The 19,737-nt window shown below is 35.6% G+C and overlaps 2 protein-coding genes across 3 annotated transcripts; one reads left to right on the forward strand and one right to left on the reverse strand.

Moving 5' to 3' along the window:
* Nucleotides 1-2,323: 2,323 nt before the first annotated feature.
* On the forward strand, nucleotides 2,324-4,359 carry LOC115950776 (diacylglycerol O-acyltransferase 3). The gene is made up of 2 exons (XM_031068016.1): nucleotides 2,324-2,802; nucleotides 3,422-4,359. Exons 1-2 carry the CDS (start codon nucleotides 2,410-2,412, stop codon nucleotides 4,184-4,186), a joined length of 1,158 nt encoding a protein of 385 aa, XP_030923876.1. The 5' UTR covers nucleotides 2,324-2,409; the 3' UTR covers nucleotides 4,187-4,359.
* Nucleotides 4,360-5,091: 732 nt separating this feature from the next.
* Nucleotides 5,092-19,037, reverse strand: LOC115994746 (SWI/SNF-related matrix-associated actin-dependent regulator of chromatin subfamily A-like protein 1). Of its 2 annotated transcripts, XM_031118983.1 has the most exons (24): nucleotides 18,673-19,035; nucleotides 18,419-18,491; nucleotides 17,275-17,360; nucleotides 17,127-17,182; nucleotides 16,905-16,980; nucleotides 16,719-16,785; nucleotides 16,153-16,219; nucleotides 15,942-16,008; nucleotides 15,779-15,862; nucleotides 15,656-15,697; nucleotides 15,314-15,469; nucleotides 14,427-14,504; nucleotides 11,522-11,590; nucleotides 11,364-11,429; nucleotides 11,137-11,265; nucleotides 10,098-10,154; nucleotides 9,162-9,251; nucleotides 8,882-8,947; nucleotides 7,245-7,313; nucleotides 7,068-7,172; nucleotides 6,808-6,933; nucleotides 6,255-6,313; nucleotides 6,072-6,108; nucleotides 5,092-5,755 (listed from the first exon to the last, which is right to left on the reverse strand). In XM_031118983.1, exons 1-24 carry the CDS (start codon nucleotides 18,907-18,909, stop codon nucleotides 5,561-5,563), a joined length of 2,157 nt encoding a protein of 718 aa, XP_030974843.1. In that variant the 5' UTR covers nucleotides 18,910-19,035; the 3' UTR covers nucleotides 5,092-5,560. The 2 variants fall into 2 exon arrangements, with proteins under 2 accessions (XP_030974843.1, XP_030974844.1); XM_031118984.1 differs by lacking the exons at nucleotides 5,092-5,755; nucleotides 6,072-6,108 and having other exon boundaries at nucleotides 6,808-6,869; nucleotides 18,673-19,037.
* Nucleotides 19,038-19,737: the final 700 nt, after the last annotated feature.

Raw genomic sequence — 19,737 nt, forward strand, 5'->3', positions numbered from 1 at the left:
AAGAAATTTAGCATATTCCTTTTGTCCCATAGGATCCATCTCATCATTCAAGTAACATTCCTAGTGTCTCATAATCTTTTTCATGCACCTATTGTTTACATCCTCTCCTATTTAAGCTTACATATGTTGGGTCTTGTTGATCCCATCTATTGTAGGTCATTGCAATAGGATACAAAATTTCCCTAAAATTGAATAGAGAAATTTCATAAAACAGAATAGACTAATTTCTCAACATAAAACAATGCAAATTATATCTATGTATCAATTTTTTGCTTATGTTGTTTATTTTTTCTTCATTTGCATAACTCCAATCATTTTACAATTCATTACAGGAGACTTTTTGTATTGTAAACAAAGAGTTATTAATATGATGAGTTCTTAATATGAATTACCATAATCTTTTTCTCCTTTTTTTTTTTTTTTTTGAATTAACCCAATCAAAAATCCTTCAATTCTCAAATTAACAAGAACGCACAAGCAGTGGAGCATATGATTTAATTCAATGCAAAGCAAAGAATAGTTGAAATAGGGAAGATTTTCATCACTAAACCCAAAAACTTCCCCCTCATTTGTTAATCTTGAAAAATGAGATAAGTTGCATAAATTGGACCTAAGTTATGCTATAAGCGGCAAAATGTAAGTCTATTTAATAGAGAGTATTTTAGCTTAAAAAAAAAAAAAAATTTTTTTTTTTTTTTTTTTTTTTTTTTTTTTTTTTTTTTGAGATTAAAAGTAGAGAGTTTTAGGCTTTACTCCCTCTTTAAACCAAATTCCATCAGTCAATCAATCATGTTATGACTTGAAGCTTAGCCAAAGAAAATTATCCCACAAAACAAAACCAAAAAAAAAAATGCATACTCTTTAAAAAAATAAAAAAGATTATATATGTAGATTAAGTTGCATAAACCATTATACTTAAGAAGTCAAAAAATCATCAGGACAAGATTTGGGGAATATTCTCATGCTTATTGGACATCATATATGGTGACATTACCAATAAGCTATTGTAAGGACACGATTTGGAACGACCTAAAACGATATTGGGTTCGCATGTAAATAGGTCCAAATAATATAATTTGTAGAGCGTGGGTGTTAAGAACTAGGTTAACTTTTGTGGAATGAAAAGATTTACCCTCACGTATATTGAAGGCTCAGAGCCGGCCCAACGATCGATTCTCTTCTGGTAATCGATATAGTTCTTTTACTTTTCATGTTCCGCCCCCCTCTTGCATGTTCTTCTTTCAGTTTATATACCATCTTCTGTGTTCCATTCTCACCACACATGTGTAGGTTGGGTTCTGAGGATTTCTTTCTGTCCCATCTAGTACCTCCACATTAATGCGGTTAGAGAGTTGGTTGAGAGATAATTAATGCGAAGGCAGCTGTAGTTATAGATATTTGTTTGCCTTTTCTTTCTTACGCTTAGTCTGTTATCCCATTTTCAGTGGTGACATAATTTCGAGGTCCAGTTGTAACAAGACCACGTCTTGATCGTCCTTGGACGCATACTACCGAGGAGTATAGTGTCCTCGGACGAATACGAAACTCTACTTTCATGATATTGACTACCACCCCCCCTCCCTCGATAATTGCCTTATAACTTGACTTGGCCTCCTCAGACGAATATGCATCCTCGGATGGGCCATAGGCCCAACGATCCTGACCTTAATGGGTCTGCTAATTGACTGGCCCCCACAACTATCATTTGAACTCCGATGGTATGAACTTAAATCCTGGAATCTTTAATATTTTATGTAGTATAGATTTATTTATTCGTTTCTTGTTAAATGTTAAATAGAATTATTAAAATGAAAGGAATGCGAAGTTTTTGGACTTAGGAAATATGCTTTTGTCCAATGCCACCCAAAACAACTTTTTATTGTTGCTTCCATTCTGTCAATGATGAGTCAGTCACCAACATTCCCACCTATATATTATTCGACCAATAATTAATTTTATTTAGAATAGGAGCTGTGTAGATCCGAACAATGGTTCAAACATTTGAACGGTTGATAGAGTCTTTTAATTCAGCTACAGCGACCAGCTAAACCTACGTGTCAGATTACGTGGCACCACGTGGGTAAATCACGACCGTACGATATAATCCAACGACTACGAGGAAGAGTCTTCGTGTGTCGGCACGAGGAAAATGCGTGGGAAAACGAAAACGGTCACGAGCCTCCAAGGTTTGGAGCCACGTCATCATTAACGAACCGGAGACAGCCACGTATGCAAACAGTTACTGTAAATTCGAACCTACTACGTAAAAAGACACTTTTGCCTGTACTCTATAAAGAAACCTCGTTCTGTAACTCCCAGAGTTTGGTTCCAAAATTTTAGATAAAGTCAAAAAAAAAAAAAAAAAAAACCTCTGCGTTGTGTGTTGGGTTTTCAAGTTTCAGCGTCAGAATGGAAGTTTCCGGCGTGACTTTCCGGCGGGTTCCTTGTCTTTCCGGAGCTGTGATCGAGACCCACTTTGAAAATACCAAGCCATGTAGAGCTGCTATGAGAGTGAGACCACCCAGAAAGTTTTCTATGGTTATGAATTCTGGGTTTTGTGATAACCGGCATACACAGTACTATTATGCGGGTACAGGTCTCAGGTGTGTTGGACTTGAGAAGAAGGAGGAGAAGAAGAAGAAGAAGAAGAAGGAGAAGAATGGTTCGGATGAACTTACACCAAAGAAGAAGTTGAAATTGCTAGAGTCTCTCACAAGGGACTTGTCCAAGTTTTCTGATATTGGCTTTGGCTTAGATTCTGACAACGATTTGCTTCATCAAGTTCAAGGGAAGGTGCTCTCGGTATGTTTTTTTTTGTTTTTTTTTTTAAGTTGATCTTGTGGAAATGTGGAATTTAATTATGGTTGAAGTTGGTTGTGGGTCTTTGTTGCCTGCACCGTTTTTGGTCGTGTAAATTGGCTGGACTTTTAAAAAGTAAAGTAAATAATTTGAAGTTTGTGTTGGAGATTATTAGATTGAGTGAATAGTGATGCAAGGATATTACAAATATCACTTCTTAAACCTTACAAATTCACAGGTTTCTAATCACAAATAACAATTCAGATATTAAAGGGCCGCAACCACATTCATTATCGCATCAATTAGTTAATAATTTTTTTTTAGCAAAATTGACAGTAATTTTAGCAATTTCCTTTTTAGATTAGCTAACATGAAATTCTGTAGGATGTATCAGCTTCTTTATTTATGTTGGCATAGATCGAAACTATTTGATTGTTTATTTAGACCAAAAAGCCTTTTTTTTTTTTTTTTTTTTCCTTCTAGTTTTTTGATATTGTTGTGTACGTTTTGAAAAGTTGCACAAACAATTTGTAGATGGTCTAGTTTTTCTTGCATAGAATGAGGAAATTATAGACCGAAGTGCTGAAATTTTTTCCTTACATTTCTATTTTACCCTATGTAGGATGCAGCAGACGTATTGATGAAACAACTGCAACATCTAAGAGCGGAGGAGGAGGAATTGAAGAGGAAAAGGAAAGAAGAGAAGGCCAAGCATAAAGCCACACAAATGAATAGGATGGTTGATTGTGAATCATCATCATCTGAATCTTCTGAATCAAGTGACAGTGAATGCGAAGATGTGATTGACATGAGCAACCTGAGAAGCGAACCCCTTGCACAAACAGCAGAACCAGTAGTAGATGTGCATTCACTTTCTCAAAAAACAGCAACTACATTGACCCTTCCTAGCACGCTGACCCAAGAAGGGAACACAACTGAGGCAAATGGTTTGGGAGATCACAGATTAGATATTAATGGAGTAGAATGCTGCATTAGAACTAGTACTAGTTTTAGCAGTGGTAGTGCTGTTAGCCATAATGAAAGTAGTAGCTCAGTAACAGTACCATCATCGGCAAAGAGGATTGAGGTTTGCATGGGTAAAAAGTGTGGAAAATCAGGAGGTCCTGCATTGTTGGAAGAATTCGAACGGGTAGTCGGTGTTGAGGGTGCTGTTGTTGGGTGTAAATGCTTGGGCAAGTGCAAAGATGGTCCTAATGTGAGGGTTTTGAACAGTTTTGATGGCAGTCATGCTGATGGAGTAGATGTTTCTGTTAGGACTCCAACGAATCCCTTGTTCATTGGTGTGGGATTGGACGATGTGGGTGTTATTGTGGCTAATTTCTTAGGGGATGAGCAGAAAGACTTGGGTTTGGCAGCAGCAGTTTAGAAGAGCTGTTTGCTTTTTGTGAGTGATATTTGGTGCAATCGGCTCACTTGCGATAATCAAGTTTGCATTATTATTGGCATTCTTGGAGATCCTCATTTCACTTCTGTAAAATGTAAATGCAAACACAGATTGTAATTGTAATAAATTGTATTTGGCAATTATTTCGTTACTTGGAAGGGTGTGATCAGGGTTTATGACATCACTGCAAATGTGCGTTACTAACTCATCCCCCCTTTGCACACATGCACGCACAGAAAAATACAAAACAAAACGAAGTTTCTTATGTGAAACTTGTATTACAACAAAAAGTTTATTTTGAGACATGTCTAATCCAAAACCATTTGGATTGATGGTATCTTATGCAACACTTAGATACAATTAGGGTTTCCCAATTGAAAAATTGTACCACCAATGTAGTTGAACAAAGTTTAGTTCCAAATTAGATCTAGCTCCTTTAATCCATTACCAATACGAAGTTTAGTTTCAAATTAGAGCTAACTCCTTCAATCCATTACCAATACCAATACATGGTGATTTATAAGATTATTTGTGTATTATTTAATCAAGTCGCTAATTCATTAAAGGAAAAAAGTCATGAATAAAGCTATACATAGATAATTTCCTTAATCTACACAGTATGTTGGAGGAAGATAACTCCAAATCTGGTTTGAAGCCAAACGTCTCCCTGCATTTATGAGTTATCTTTTATTTTTACTTTTTTCACAAATAGGGTAGAGTGGGTCTGAGGTTGAAAACCCACTGGTAAATGTGTAACAGTGTAACTTACAAGTGGAACGAAGGGGGAAAAATCGTGCAAAGTATATGGCATATGTTACACTTCGTCTTCAAGTGACGTGACAGAATTTTAAAATCTACAATTTGTGTATGTGTGTGAGAGAGAGAGAGAGAGAGGAACTTCCACCGCAATAATCATACGCTTCTTTGCAAACAGACTACCAGTACTACCACTATATAACAATGTTCACATCAGCTATACCGGTGTATTCATATTGAATGCTTATGTTACAAAAAATAAAGAAAGAGAAGCCCAAGATTGGATCAGGATCCTCTACATAAATCTACATGCCTTAGGTCAATGGGGTTAGTTACCGATCCTAAATCTAAGTTCGGGTTCCTCTTCCCTTGGAGTGCTGGAAAAACCTTCGACTTCCAAAACCCACCAAAGCATTAAGAATAATAAAACTGCACCACCCTAACAGTAAAATGGAGGGTGAGGAGGACACAATATGATAATACTACTGCATACCTCTGAGTCTCTGACCATTTCATGAAGGCAATTTCCATGTGCCTGTACATTTGTAGCTATGCTTGTGTAAGAAAATAAAATATTAACATTGTCACAGGGAGTACAGCTCAGTGCCGAGGATGTTTGAGCTTGGGCTGATGTTCCAAGTCATCCATGTTGCTACAGCGCTTCATATAAGAATCGAGTGTTTTCTGCTTTAAAGGGCTGCTGCTTGTTTGGCTGGATGAAACTTTCTGCTTTAAAGGGCTGCTGCTTGTTTGGCTGGATGAAACTTCCAAGGTTTTCTCATGGCCATCAAGCATCTGATTGTTCAGTAAATGAAAGTCAGATTATAGACTAAAGGACAAAATCAACCAGTGCTAGCATTAACCCCCAATTGCCAATCACAGCATATGAGAAATGTTTTGTTCCCCATGTTTCTTTTTCCAAGAGGTAAAGTCGGAAGAAAACTTCAATTTGTAAGCACTTCAAACCTACTGGAGAGGAATGTAGAAGCTCTATATCAGAGCACAGTGCTGCGACTGCAAATGCTATATTTTGATATAGAAACAACCTCAGAGCTCCCTAGAAAAATAAAGACACAAATCCACATGAACACACACACACAAGCAATATTACCTGTCCTAAATTTTCCAACTTGCTCTGAACAACATCCCTGTGGAGAAATAATATATCAAAGTTACTTACCAACTCATTGTCATCATCATCATAATCAATACCCACAGCCCCATTCAACCGTTCAAACTTCAATAAAGAAAAAATTCATATCATTTAAGTATAGCAAATAGCATATGAACGTACCAAATGATGTCATCAACTGTGTCATTTGCTAGCAGGTAGTAGATATTGACGGCAGACACCTAGAAACATAAAACAAGCATGTCAGAGAACAAGACAAACACACATTGAGGAGGATAGCTAGTAGAATTTTCAAGAACTCAAAATAATGAGCAATACAGGTACAGAAAATTCCAAATTAATTGAGTAATATCATGTCCTTGCACATGTGATCACTGATGTGATGGAATCACCTATGAAGTCAACACTGGGATAATCAAAAAGTAAATATAGACAAGGACATGATGGCTAGAGGCTCGCTTGCCAGCCACTCAGGCTTCGTGTTTTATTTCCATTATCCTAAATGTCTCCTCCGCTCCCCCAAGAGCCTAGCCCCTTCTATCTTATCTACTGTCTTGCTCTCAACTCCCTATAGCACCAGCTGCTCTCTGTAATAGCTTGCAAAGAACACATGCCAAACTACAATCTTGCCAAACAAATGTAAATACAATGGGTAACTCTGAATTATTGTGGACAATGTCTCTCAACTCCAGAAAGCTATTTTCCTGTAGTTTACCTGACCAATCCTATGAGCACGATCTTCAGCTTGAATCAGATCACCTGGAGTCCAAGACAACTCTGCAAAAATAACGGTGGATGCAGCCGTTAAAGTTAACCCAACACCTCCAGCTTTGATAGATAGCTGCACAATGACAATTATAAATGCAAAATTCAGATTCGGATTATAGGTTTAACACCAGAATTCCAAGTAAACAGAAGATTGATGAGACAAAACATGTAACAATCTATGGAAACAAATGAAGCAAATTGACATACTACTGCTGCCCTAGTAGCATCTTTCTCCTGAAAATCTGTAACCAAAGCTTGCCTTGAAGCTGCAGGAGTACTGCCATCAATACGAATGCAACCCACTTTCTTCTTCTGTAATTTTGGTAGTTTTTATGAGAATAGATCAATCGTAAGAAAGTTCAATTAAGTTAAAAGTGATCTTACAAGAAGAAATTGATATATTGAGTCAATCATTGGCTGGTGGTGTGCAAATATAAGGAACTTACATCCTGCCTGCAAAAATCAAGTGACAATGTTAACAGGCTTAAAACGAGTATTCAAGCTAAAATGGTCCAAGAATACTTTATCATAGATCAGAGAATCATAACAATAATAACAATAACCAAGCCCTAGTCCCAAAATTTGGGGTTGGCCATGGATCCTTGATAGGCTAATCAAGGTTGGCCATATGTATTCTTTTCTCCCATTCTACCTTATCCAAAGTCAGAGAACCATAACCTCACATTTGGTGAGACAATTAACTCAGTAACACAAGCAATCTAGACAACTGAACCAAAGGTCACCACTTAAGTGGGATTTAAGGAGAAGTTCAGTAAAAACCTTAGTAGTTTGTACAGGTATAAACACAAGCATTGCGGTAAAAACCTAAACAGGAAGTACTCTGACAAGGAAAATGTAAAGTTGTCCCATTACATGTAATAAGAGGTTTACAAAGGCATGTCAATTTGAGGTATATCACATATTCAATTATTTAAAACCAAAAAAATTAAAAATTAGAAAGTGCCAAAATTGCAACTTTTAATTAATTAAGCATTCACAATATTGGCAATCCAACTATCCAAAACTACCACTTATAAGGGGCTTCATCCATGTAGTTAAAACTTAAAAGCAACAGGCAAAGATGAATTGCACAAACATGCCCCACAGACTTCATCATGAATGTAAGCACATCAAAAGTATGCAGTTACACAAAAAAATACACACACACAGATTTTTAAAACAGTGAACTGGTAAAACATGTGCAGGCATTGAGCATATCACCAGAACCAGATCCCATCTTTTATTTTGGAGATTTCTCTGAATACATTTAACCCTTCACTGGCTTTTTGCAGTGGTGCTCTCCATTTGTTTTCAAAGTAAAATATTTTCAAGAAGATATTTTCACATTTTTCAGCGTTTGTTTTGTAGTTAAACATTTGGTCAAAAGTAAAATATTTTCAGTCAACCAGAATGACCAAGGCAAACAAGTGTAAAATGTTTTACACTTGAAATATTGGTAAAACATTTTACACTCTCTCTAAACGCAGATCACCCACACCCCCCACCGTGTGGCTTCTTCCCTCTTCTCCTAAACCCCCTCCTCTCTCTTCTCATCTTTCTGGCAGTAACTTGGGACTCCGACTTATGCTGGTGGTGCGGACGGTCAGCCTTGATGTCTCCGGTGTGGAAGTTGCAGCAGTAATGCGGTGCAGATCTTCCTCCTCTTCCTCATTTTTTTCAGGCCGCATCTCTCAAATCTAGGTAGTTATGGTTGCGGAGGTCGTGGTGGCTGGCTGGGTTTGGTGTTGCTGGGTTTTGTGACTGTAATGGCTGAGTTTATGGTAGGTGGTGGTGGCGGCTGTGTGGCTGGGTTTGAGGTTGTTGGTGGTGGTTGGTTTGTGCTTGCATTTTCAAGTGCTTAGTCATGCCAAAAACTTGAAAATGTCTTCACTGAAATTATTTTCATGTAAAATTTTTTACATGTAAAATATTTTACATTTGAAAGTATTTTACTTCGAAACAAACGAAGCATAAATAAATAAGGAAGAACATAATTGAAGCAGGGGTCAAGGTAGAAGTACCTCGATGACAGTTCCTAGGTAATCTAGAACTGCAGGAATCTTGGCTTCAGCAGAACTAGTATATATCTGGAATCAAATAAAAGAGTTAGCAAGTGAGAGAATTTAGTTTAGTAATAAAAATATAAAGAAATACCACTACACTTAACAGTCTATATAAAAAAGGGGTTAAATATGAACCTATTTCACATAATTAATAAAAGTCGTGTAAGCAATTGTACTGACCTTTTGAACAAATTATGCCCTATAAATTCTTAGATACGTTCAGAAAGCAGATTGATACCTTGTTAATAAGATTCTTCTCATTAAATTTGAGTGAATCAACCTCTTCTTTTGATTGGCAGGCCTTAATTTTTCCTTTTACTACCTCCAACTACAAAACAGACATCAATATGAGCTGCATTCTTTTGTGATTTTGTCCTTATTTTCTTCAAGTAAACAAAAAAACCCTGCAGCTTTAAGAACTTTCAGAAATCATTTACAAAGAATGAATAACACACATACTTTGTAGAAGATAATAAGACTAACATGCATGGGAAAAGTAGAAAATACAACTGTATAAGATATGTGGAAAAGAAATATGGGAGCCTTTTAGAAGAAAGAGTAAGCAAGGAAAAACCAAGCTGTGAAGGAAAGGACAAAGAATTGTGCTAACAAAAATTGGGAGGAGAAAAATGCTCCACTTGCTCAATCACTTTTGGGATGTATGAGTCCAATGCAGTTCAACATTATAATATCCATCAAATAAGTGATACGTAGTTTAAAATCAAAATATATCCTCAACCAGCGGCCAAGGATAAGTCAAATTGACCCTGGAAGATTTACCTAAGAATCACTGAAACTGGTTTCACTTGTTTGACATCTTTAGCATCTGTTCAATATAGTTTGAGCTGGCCAAAGTACAGGATTTTAAAGCACCACTTTTTCTAGGTATAGCTATACTTTTTTACCCAGTTACTTATTTATTTTACAGCAAAAATAAGCCAATGGAAATAGGCTATATCAAATGCACACTCAGAATCGCATACCATGCAACCATGAAACCATAAGTATTACACAGAATCTCCCTAGGGCATCATCCAAACTAAACTTCCATAAACAGCTACAGTTGCAATTCATGAGTGACCAAACTTTGCTTTCCAAAATATTCATAATTAATGTTATCAGAGAAAGTTAAATAAATAAAAATAAATAAATAAAAATCAACGAGTTAAATTACCTCACAGAATAAAGCATTGATTTGTTTCATGTCCTTTTCTGCCAATTCTAGGAAGACCTAAGAATCAATTAAGAATAATTATAAAATGTTACACGGGAACCATAAAGATAAACATATTTTCTAACTTCCTACCAATACATATACAATATTGGGCACAAGGGCTTGCAAATGTACATAGACAGAAATGCTTATCTGTGTGCATATAAATGCACTTGTGCAAACACATTTCCCCCAAAACACACACATGAACCACATACACAAGCAGAGAGAGAGAGAGAGAGAGGTGTACTATGGACAAGAATTACTAAGCATTTTGGCAATGCCAAGTGAATTTCAAATTAATGTTTATTTCTTGTCTGGATAAGAGAAAGAGTTCCCAAAAAAACTATTAAAGGTACTTCTTGTTTTTTTTTTTATATAATATAATGTTATTTTACAATAGCTTAAGGTTATTCTTGTAATCATATCATAAACCCTAATAAAGACGTGCTAAGGTGAGGGATTGATTAACAAAGCACTACACATTTTCTCAAATATCTCTCTCATATTTTACAACTCAACTAGGTATCAGAGCATATCAATCCAACCCAGAACACATTAGAACAATCTGGTGGTCAACATCATATGACCAAGCCACCAAGGTGTGCTGACATCACCATCTGCACACTGACTTTATCATTTTCAATCAATTTTTATTCCCAGCACATCAGAGTTTCATCCACAATATGGACTTTTAAATGTCAAAACAGCTGCAACAAAATTCTGGAACAAAAGTCTCCAAAACCAAACTGCATGGCTTTTCCCAATTTGGATTGCAAGACTAAATGCCTGCATCCCACAAACCCACTGATGCTACAGACCAGCCTTTTTTTTTTTAATTGGAGCAAAATAAACCACTCGGTAATTACAAAGGCAAAGAGAAATCATTTGCTACAATCCAACAACATTATAAGAGTTAACATTTATCAAATGAAAAGATCAAAATAAAAGACCAACTACAGATTCAGCTGCAGATTAAAGACAAGGAAAGAAAAACTACCTGTTGCCTACGCTTCACAGGAAGCTCAGTAAGAACATCCTTTTTAAGTCTGCGGATCATCACAGTTGCCTTGATCAAATTGTGCAATTCTTCATGGTTACTTGCACCTTGATAAATTCCAAAGATTCCCTGCAAGATAGCAACAGATGTGGCATTTTTAAAGAACTATATAACAGTACAATGAATAAACTATACAGGTTTTAAATTCAAAAGGACTTGTCACTTACACCCTTGCAATACCGGTTACCATATTCGTGAACATTCTTATATACATCAGGATATAATGCTTCCAGCTGCAAAGTGAACCACAATTTTGTACAGAATGATTATAAATTTTGTTCTTTTGATGGTAACACTTTACCATAAAAATAGCAAGCAAAAGTACCTGCTTGAATAGCTCAATTGGTCGGGATAAAGCCGGAGTTCCACTAAGCAATATTGCATATTTAGCTTTCTGAAATCATTAATAATGTCAGTTTTGTACAGACAAAGAACAAGAGAAAAAAGACACATGTAGATCAACATGCAGCTGGCCCACTTTACATGAACTATGTATTTTTTTTTATAAGTAACCTTACATGAACTATATTCTACACTATTGCAGACCAAAATAAAAAAATCAAAGAGAATGAGCTAAAATATGTAGTACAATGATTGTTTGCGGAAGGTTTACATTCAATCATGAAAAAGTATTGATGTATTCGGTATTTTCAGTATCTTAATCTGCTATATCTATTGAACTTGTCCATTTGAGATAGTTGGAGAAGAAAATTGCATGGCAAGCTAAAAGGTGCTTCTCATACTAACAGATGAGCACATTTTATTGGGCTTAGCAAGACCAAAGGAAAAAATGTAACTGTTTAAGCTTCTTGTGTGCAAGGGGTGTGTTGCGGGGAGCATGAAGAAAATTTTATCTCTTTTTTTTTTTTAAGTATGAATTAAATTTTATATTAATTTAGTTTTATTTAATTTTGGAAGTCAATTGTATTTTTATTGGTCGGTTGGATTTTATTTTAAGTCTTATTAATTAGTTAGGTTATTAGCAGTTTATTTAAATTTCCTAGAGTCAAAGATATTTTGTAATTCACAGTATGTCTTTCCACCCAATGATGTACAAACCAGAATTCTATTGAGCAGTTTTGCGTGGTTTTTAATTCATAATCAGCCTTCACTCACCACCACTGCCTTCACCTCTTCTTCATATATACACATATACGTATAATAATATGGCCTTAGTTGACTAGAATTAGGGCTTAGACCAAGTAGTCTATTGTACTCCTATAGAGACAAGTTAAGGATATATAAAAAATTTCTTGATAATTTTCCAATGGTCTGGTACCAACTCCAATCAACCTAGGTGCTGATTCCTGAGTTTTCTTTTATTTTGATAAGTAATATTTTTCTATTGATATCAAAAAAGGAACACCCTAGTACACAGGAAATGTACAGAGGGGTCAAGAAATCAATACAAAAATTACAAGAATCGAGAAAATCAAGAAAAGAAGAGAATGATTGGTTTTGTAAAGCAGACAACCAATCCAATAAAGTTCTAAAGAAAAATAACTTGAGGTCTAGTATGGATCTCTCTTTATCTTCAAAACACCTACTATTTCTTTCCCTCCAAAGAAACCACATTAATAAATGGTGAACAATTAACAATATATGACCATTTCAATGACGACCAAGCCTGCCTTGCCAGCAAGCAAGGAGCCCCACAACTGACTATGCATAACAAATCCATAGCAACTGGACAATTAAGAAAGAGATAGTCAACTGATTCACCATTACACTTGCACATATAACACCAATCCAATATCCAAACCTTACCTTCCTTTTTCATAAATAGTCAATCGTCAAGCATTTCTTTAAAGCAGTAGTCCAGACAAAGAATGCCACTTGAGAAGGAATCTTCTGCTTAAAGAAAGCAACTCAAGAAGGGATCTTCTAATTCCAAATACTTTTCCAAGGAAAAAAAAAATCATTAGAGCCCACTAGAAGACTATAATAATCAACCACGAACCCCTTGTTTTTATCTAATTTCCAACTCATCTTATCCTCACCAAACCCCCTTACTATAGAGCCATATATGGTATCCATGAAGCTCGACACAGCCTCCAATTCCCGAGCATGAACACCCCTAAAGAAACTTACATCTCAAAAAAGGACCCCATTAGAGAACTTCATAACCTCAGCCACACTTGCCTCCTTATCTCGGCAAAATCTAAACAAATCAGGATAGCTGACAGCAAGAGGTGTCTCTTCACACCAACAGTCTTGCCAAAACTTCACCCTCAACCCATCACCAATATCATACAAAATAAAATGTGAAAAAGACGGCCATCCCCGACTAATATTTTTCCACAAACCAACACCATATGGAGCAGAAACTGGTCTGGTACACCAGCCACCCCATACAACCCCAAATGCCAACTCTAAGCTAATTTTATTGTTTTTGTTCTTAATTTTCATGTTGTATCAAATTTTGGTTTTGTCACAAATCAGTTTTGAAATCAGAGTTTGTTCTACATCAAGGTGTCAGATTAATTTGTTCAAAGTTGTCATCAAGGTTTGTACGAAGTCAATGTTGTCCACCACAAGCAAATCCAGTGACAGATTACATAGCCACCAGAGTTTATAATGTGATGTGATTGAAGATCATCATAAGGTTTCCAATTCAAATGCCTGGAGATTAGTGATAAAGTAATACACTAGAAAGTATAAAAGACCTATCCCTACAGTTATAGGCCTATTCAGGACTTGAGCATTGGATAGACGAATATACAATAGATAATAAATGCCCAAACAGAATATTTAAATCTGATTGCTTCCTTAAAAGAAAATTAAAATTCCTCAAACTGACTAATACGATTTCTTGAAAAGCCATTAAAAATCATTCTTAACTGAACTAGCTCACAAACAAAATTAACACTCCTTCAAATAGCAGAAGGGGGACAACATTTGAGAAACCTAAGCATCATGGTTTTAAAAACCAGACCGGGGCAAAACCGGATTTGCCTCCAGTTCCTGGTTTTCACTAGTTTTAGGCTTTTTTTTTTTTCCAGACCAGACTGGTGGCCAGTTCCCAGTTCAAGCGGTCGGACTGGCCAGTCCAGTCCGGTTTTTAAAACCTTGCTAGCATTCAACATGAAGTATCAGTTATAGAGAGGCTCAAGCATAATCATGTACTACAAAAGAGCAAGACCTATGATTAATATTTGTGAATAAACATAGTAAATGAATAAAATTAGCAGATGCAATCATAGAGTCATCTTTTATCAAGAAAGACAAACCTTTATGACTGGAACAGAAGCAGTTGTCCTCTTTGCTTGAGCATTTTTGAGAAAGTGTGACTCATCTGCAATCACAACCTGAATAACAAGAATTTATGAATCATTTCTAAGAGCAAATATATTTATCAATAAGAAATTATAAGCTACATGAATATATGTGATGTACAATCTCTCTCTGTCTTGCCCAAAAAATTCTAGAAGAAAGTGTTATACAGTTTAAGACCTCATATAGAGGAAAAATTATAACATGGAATAATGACCATATCCATTGCATCATATTGTTTAATGCTTTTTCTTTTTAAAAAATAAAAGATTATTAGCTTCATAACATCATCTTTGTTACTTAAATTTCCATCATTCCATGTTTAAGAGGGAAGGATTTTATCAATTTTACACTGTAATTTGAGATATGTACTACAATATATTTTATTTAAAAAATTCTACTTGAAAGAAGTAAATGAAAAAAAAATATATATATATGATACAATTATCCAATAGTTTTAAGTTCTTTAGAAAACAAAAATATGAAGTGTGTGTGTGTGTGTGTGAGAGAGAGAGAGAGAGAGAGAGAAAGAGAAGCCTCTCATCCATCTGAACCTCATTTCAGCTGCTATTATTTTTTCATTCACATGTTTCGAAGATTCAGCATCATGATTACTTTTTTTTTTTTTTAAAGATTCAGCATCAAACTGTCTTATTTACTATCATATCTGTCATGACAAAATGATGGTACAAAAGTAACTCCCACTACTAATTCTGCACTTCCACAGGCAATGTCCTCTTTAGAGTCACCTAATTGCAAAGATCCAAGATGACAAAGAATAAACAATTAAATATTGACTTAAAGGAAAGCTTGGTAAAAAAAATGTAGAATGAGCAATACTTACCTTAAACTCAGATGCCATAAGTAGATTCTGTAGCTTAGGGACTACATCATAGGAGATGATGTTGAATAGGCCATCAAGACGAATGCAGCCCTTGGTACTTGATGACACTATTGTATATCCGGCTCTGTTTGAACCACCACATTGAGACAGAACAACCTAGACATTAACTCGTTTGCAAGGGAAGAAAAAAATATGTTATAAAAAATTGACCAATACAACAAAAACTATATATCAATTTCACAGAAATAGAAAACAATGACAAGAGAAAAAAAGTGCTCAAAATTCCAGCTTCAGCAATGAAAAGTAAAGGCAACCAGAAAAGTTTTAGTTTAGACAACATACAAGCATATCTGATGGAGGAATATTCAGCCATTGCTGAATTGTCTGCAAGAAAGGAGAAAGTAAATGCAATGTGGGCAAGAGCCACCTTAATAGTCTGAAATATGAGGTCAAAGGAACACTTACAGAAGCCCAATGCAGCCGTAAGGAAGATGGGGTAAGAATAAGAACAGGCCATGAATCACGGATGCATGCACTTACAGCAATAGCCTGCAAAACCCACATGAAGTCAATATACATGCTTAAACCTCATGAAATTTTATTCATGGTTCAAATGAGAATAAAATGCCTGCAAAGTCTTTCCCAATCCCATTTCATCTGCTAGGAGAACACGCCCTCCATGCTGCAACACAAACCTAAAAAAAGCAAATAAATATGCATGTTAGTTTCAAATATTACCATAGTTCAATTATAATTAAGCAAGAGAGAATCTTCAACATGTTACTGGATAATATTAATCAATGCCTGTTCAATGACAGTAGTCTAATGAGGAAAAGTACCTAACACCATCTCGCTGAAAAGGCAAAAGCTTAGATTCAATAAAGCTAGGCATCCTGTCATATCGGTCTTGAAATAAGGCAGGACAAAAGAAAAGCCTCTTCAGAAAGTGTTTAAAAAATGAAAAAGGAATCCAAAAAAGTATATAAAATACTACTTTAGAACAAAAAGACATAAATAAATATATAAAATCCAAAACGAAGCCCCAGAATTGTCCTGCCATTGAGCATAAAATCCACTTTCAATGACACTTTAATCATCATTGTGCATGCTTATTCTATGTTTGGTTACTCATAGATTTCATATGGATATGATGTTAGAAAAGCATGATGACATAGATTAAGCAATGTGCCCAAGGGGTAGCACAATCAATTGAGGATCACACCTCATGAAGTGGAGGTCACCAATTCAAATCTTACTTTCTCCGTCCCCGTGGGGCCAATTTTTTTTTTTTTTTTTTTTTTAATACATAGAGCAAACTGAAAGAAAACATATAATATCTGAAAATTGTCAAAGCAGAGACAATGTATTCTAGAAGTCAATTTTATTATACATGCACATTGCTTACCTCGAAGATCTGGAACAGCAGAGGCAGCAGCAATAGCACGATGCACCAAAGGATCCATGTCCTCCACCTGGGAAAAAGTATCATAAAATCACCTTAGAAATAATGGAACTTGATTCGTATGAGTTCAAAATAAACCACCATTGGAGGCACCCAACTATAAAGAGCTGGAAAGGGCAAAAGTATTACCTCAACATTGTAACCAGGTATCTCACTAAGAACTTTTTCTGCTGAAGATAAAGAAGATATCGGGAATATCCACAACCTACAAGTCCAATAGTTATACACTTATACATCAAACTGAGGCAGCACCCTCAAAATAACTCCAGCAAATACGTAGAACAAGTAATCATAACTCCGAAGTCATACAAGATATAACTATAAAAAATAAACACACACACACACACAGACCTTTCTTTTGCATTCCAAGAAGCTTTGGGAATTTTGCGGAACGCAGCTACTAGTACCTGATGCAAAATAAAACATAATGCATAAGCAAGATAAGAGTCACACTCAATGATAAAGAATGAACACACTGCAAGCAGATGGAAGTTAATACCTGGTCATATAAAAATTTAGCAGCAATGTTTCCGGTGGCATGAAGAAAAAATTTGACGGATGCCTTAGGCTTTGACAAAGGTTCATCTTTGATCACAGAAAGCCAAATATAGTCAGACACTAGCTGACATGAATTTATAATCATAAATTACAACCAAAATGACATAACAAGAAGGGCAATTAGATTAGTTGATTTAATGAGTAGGGACAGTTAAGAGACAGAGAAATGAATCCCTTCTATTATATGTGTGTTTATATGTGTGTTTGTAGGTCCATGTACTTGTAGAGCAAGCACACTAATCTAGTTTAGTCTAGGGTTCTCTAATACTATATAAACCCTACATTGGGTTCATAGTACAAACACTCCAATAGCAACAAGGTAGCCATCAAGGGCTTTCCGCTATGGATGTAGGCAATCAAGCCAAACCTTCCACTTTTCTCTTTTCTCTCACATGCTCAATCATTCAACAAATTTAATCTTCAGTGATTGTAAAGAACTCTTTCTTAATACTACAAGAGAGAGAGAGTCACAGTCAGTCCACAATGGGTAGAAACACCTCCGCCTCTACAATAATTGTTTCATGCATCGAATATATACATCCTCTCCTAGAAGCTTGTGGACCCCACATATACGATGATGTACTAGGAAGCATGAATGCAGATACACTGGTACTACATGGCAACATGAGCAATTTTTGAAAAATTATAACATGACATGTCGGGTAAGACACATCGACACAAGCAAATTATGAAAAATGATAACATGATATGTCAGGTAGGATATGGATACGACATCCCAAATGAAGTGTTGTGCAACCTAGATGATGCATGAGATACTTTCTCATACCTTTGGGCTTAAGGAAATAAAATAAAAAGGAAAATGCTAAAGTTACAACAAATTTTACTACCAAAAAAAAAAAAAAAAAATTTACAAACTAATGTGGCAAGAGTATGATTGGTGCCCACTTAAACAACATAACAAATGAGTGTTTGAATTACTTATTTGTGATGGTGACATGTAAAATTTATAATATCCTAAGCATCAGTCAAATAAAAAGGCATATAATTTTGGAGAAAATGAAAGGCACATAATTGGTTTAAAAACAGAAAGAAAGGAAATAGTAAACTAGGTTAGAAAAACAAACCAAAGTTTGGTTTAGATGGGATTGATGAGGGCAATACTTTGGACCGAGGAGATATAGGCAAAGCTTGTTCAACCTGTAAAAATATATTTACAAATATAAACCATCACAATCCAAAAAAAAAAAAAACCAAGCAGTTTGACATAGGTTAAAGATATTATGAACTTTAAATAAAAAAAAATAAAGAACCCTAGAAATTAAAAGAAAAGAATGGAGTAAAACTTTATAAAGAGAGTGAGAGAGTAAAAAATAAAGACCCTGTTAGAGGAATAAGAAGAAGCAATGGGGTTGGAGGGGGAGCGATCAAAGTAGTGGTTATTGTTGTTGAAATGTGAAGAGTGCGGTTGTTGTTGCTGTGACGGTGACGGCGGTGGCGGTGTTGGTGGTGGTGGTGGTGGTGGTTTAGCGGCGAATTTCAAGAGAGCGTCTCTTTCAAGAGTATCGAGTTCTTCCGCACTCAAGTCCCACTCCCACTCTTCATCATCCAAACTCATTGTCTCTCTCTCTCTCTCTCTCTCTCTCTCTCTCTCTTCTCGTTTTGATTTTCAAAATAAACTCACTCGCTACTCACTACTCACTACTCACTCTCTCATTCCTTCGGTGCTAAGTTAAATTTGTATAAACATTTGCATTTCTTGCAACTTTTTCTAATTTATTCTGCAACTTTTTCTTTTCGGCTTCTTTTTCATCTTTTCTGGACCGAGTTGGGCCGAAGCCCAAATTCATTCTGTGAACATGGCTCTGGCCTTTCGTGGGGTAGTGGCGCCCAATCTTGTAGGTCCAAAAGAGGTTTGGGCCTTTTTTTGGGGCAGAAATATGCTGTTCCGTTGGGTTTTTCCATTTTTCCCTAATCGCACTATTTTTCACCATTTGATCACTAAATTTATTGCTTCATGTATATGAAACAGAAGATTTGATTTAAATTGTGACATGGGATGGGCAGAATTGTGTCGAAATAGGTCGTCTCACTGTGTAACTTTTTTTTTTCTTTTAATTGTCCAAGTTTATTTTTGAAACTTTAGTGACCAGAGTCACTCATTAGGGAAACTTTAAGAATTAACAGTATATTTCAACCTCTTTTTCTTTTTTAATATATATAATAGCTTTTAGGTTAATTGAGCAAATCATTGTGTACAATGCCTGTTAAAAAATATAGACTATGCTTATAATAAATGAACCAGACTATAATTATTAGGTCATTGATTTAAGCTATAGATCATCACTCAAATGTTAAATGAAAAAAAAAAAAAAAAAAAAAAAGAGTAAATACGGTCTATACATTAGTAATTTATTATAAAATTTACGTTGTTCTTATCATGTCA

This window comes from Quercus lobata, chromosome 6, assembly GCF_001633185.2.
Source record: "Quercus lobata isolate SW786 chromosome 6, ValleyOak3.0 Primary Assembly, whole genome shotgun sequence".
Classification (NCBI taxonomy): domain Eukaryota; kingdom Viridiplantae; phylum Streptophyta; class Magnoliopsida; order Fagales; family Fagaceae; genus Quercus; species Quercus lobata.

What these genes read in the sequence shown, in the direction of transcription:
- LOC115950776 (XM_031068016.1), top strand. Translation starts at nt 2,410, where the DNA reads ATGGAAGTTTCCGGCGTGACTTTCCGGCGGGTTCCTTGTCTTTCCGGA. An exon ending in TTCAAGGGAAGGTGCTCTCG is followed by an intron (nt 2,803 to 3,421) that starts GTATGTTTTTTT and finishes TACCCTATGTAG; the next exon opens with GATGCAGCAGACGTATTGAT.
- LOC115994746 (XM_031118983.1), bottom strand. Translation starts at nt 18,909, where the DNA reads ATGAGTTTGGATGATGAAGAGTGGGAGTGGGACTTGAGTGCGGAAGAA. An exon ending in CTAAATTTTTATATGACCAG is followed by an intron (nt 17,183 to 17,274) that starts GTATTAACTTCC and finishes ATTTTGCATCAG; the next exon opens with GTACTAGTAGCTGCGTTCCG. An exon ending in GTGCTCATAGGATTGGTCAG is followed by an intron (nt 6,314 to 6,807) that starts GTAAACTACAGG and finishes TTATGTTTCTAG; the next exon opens with GTGTCTGCCGTCAATATCTA.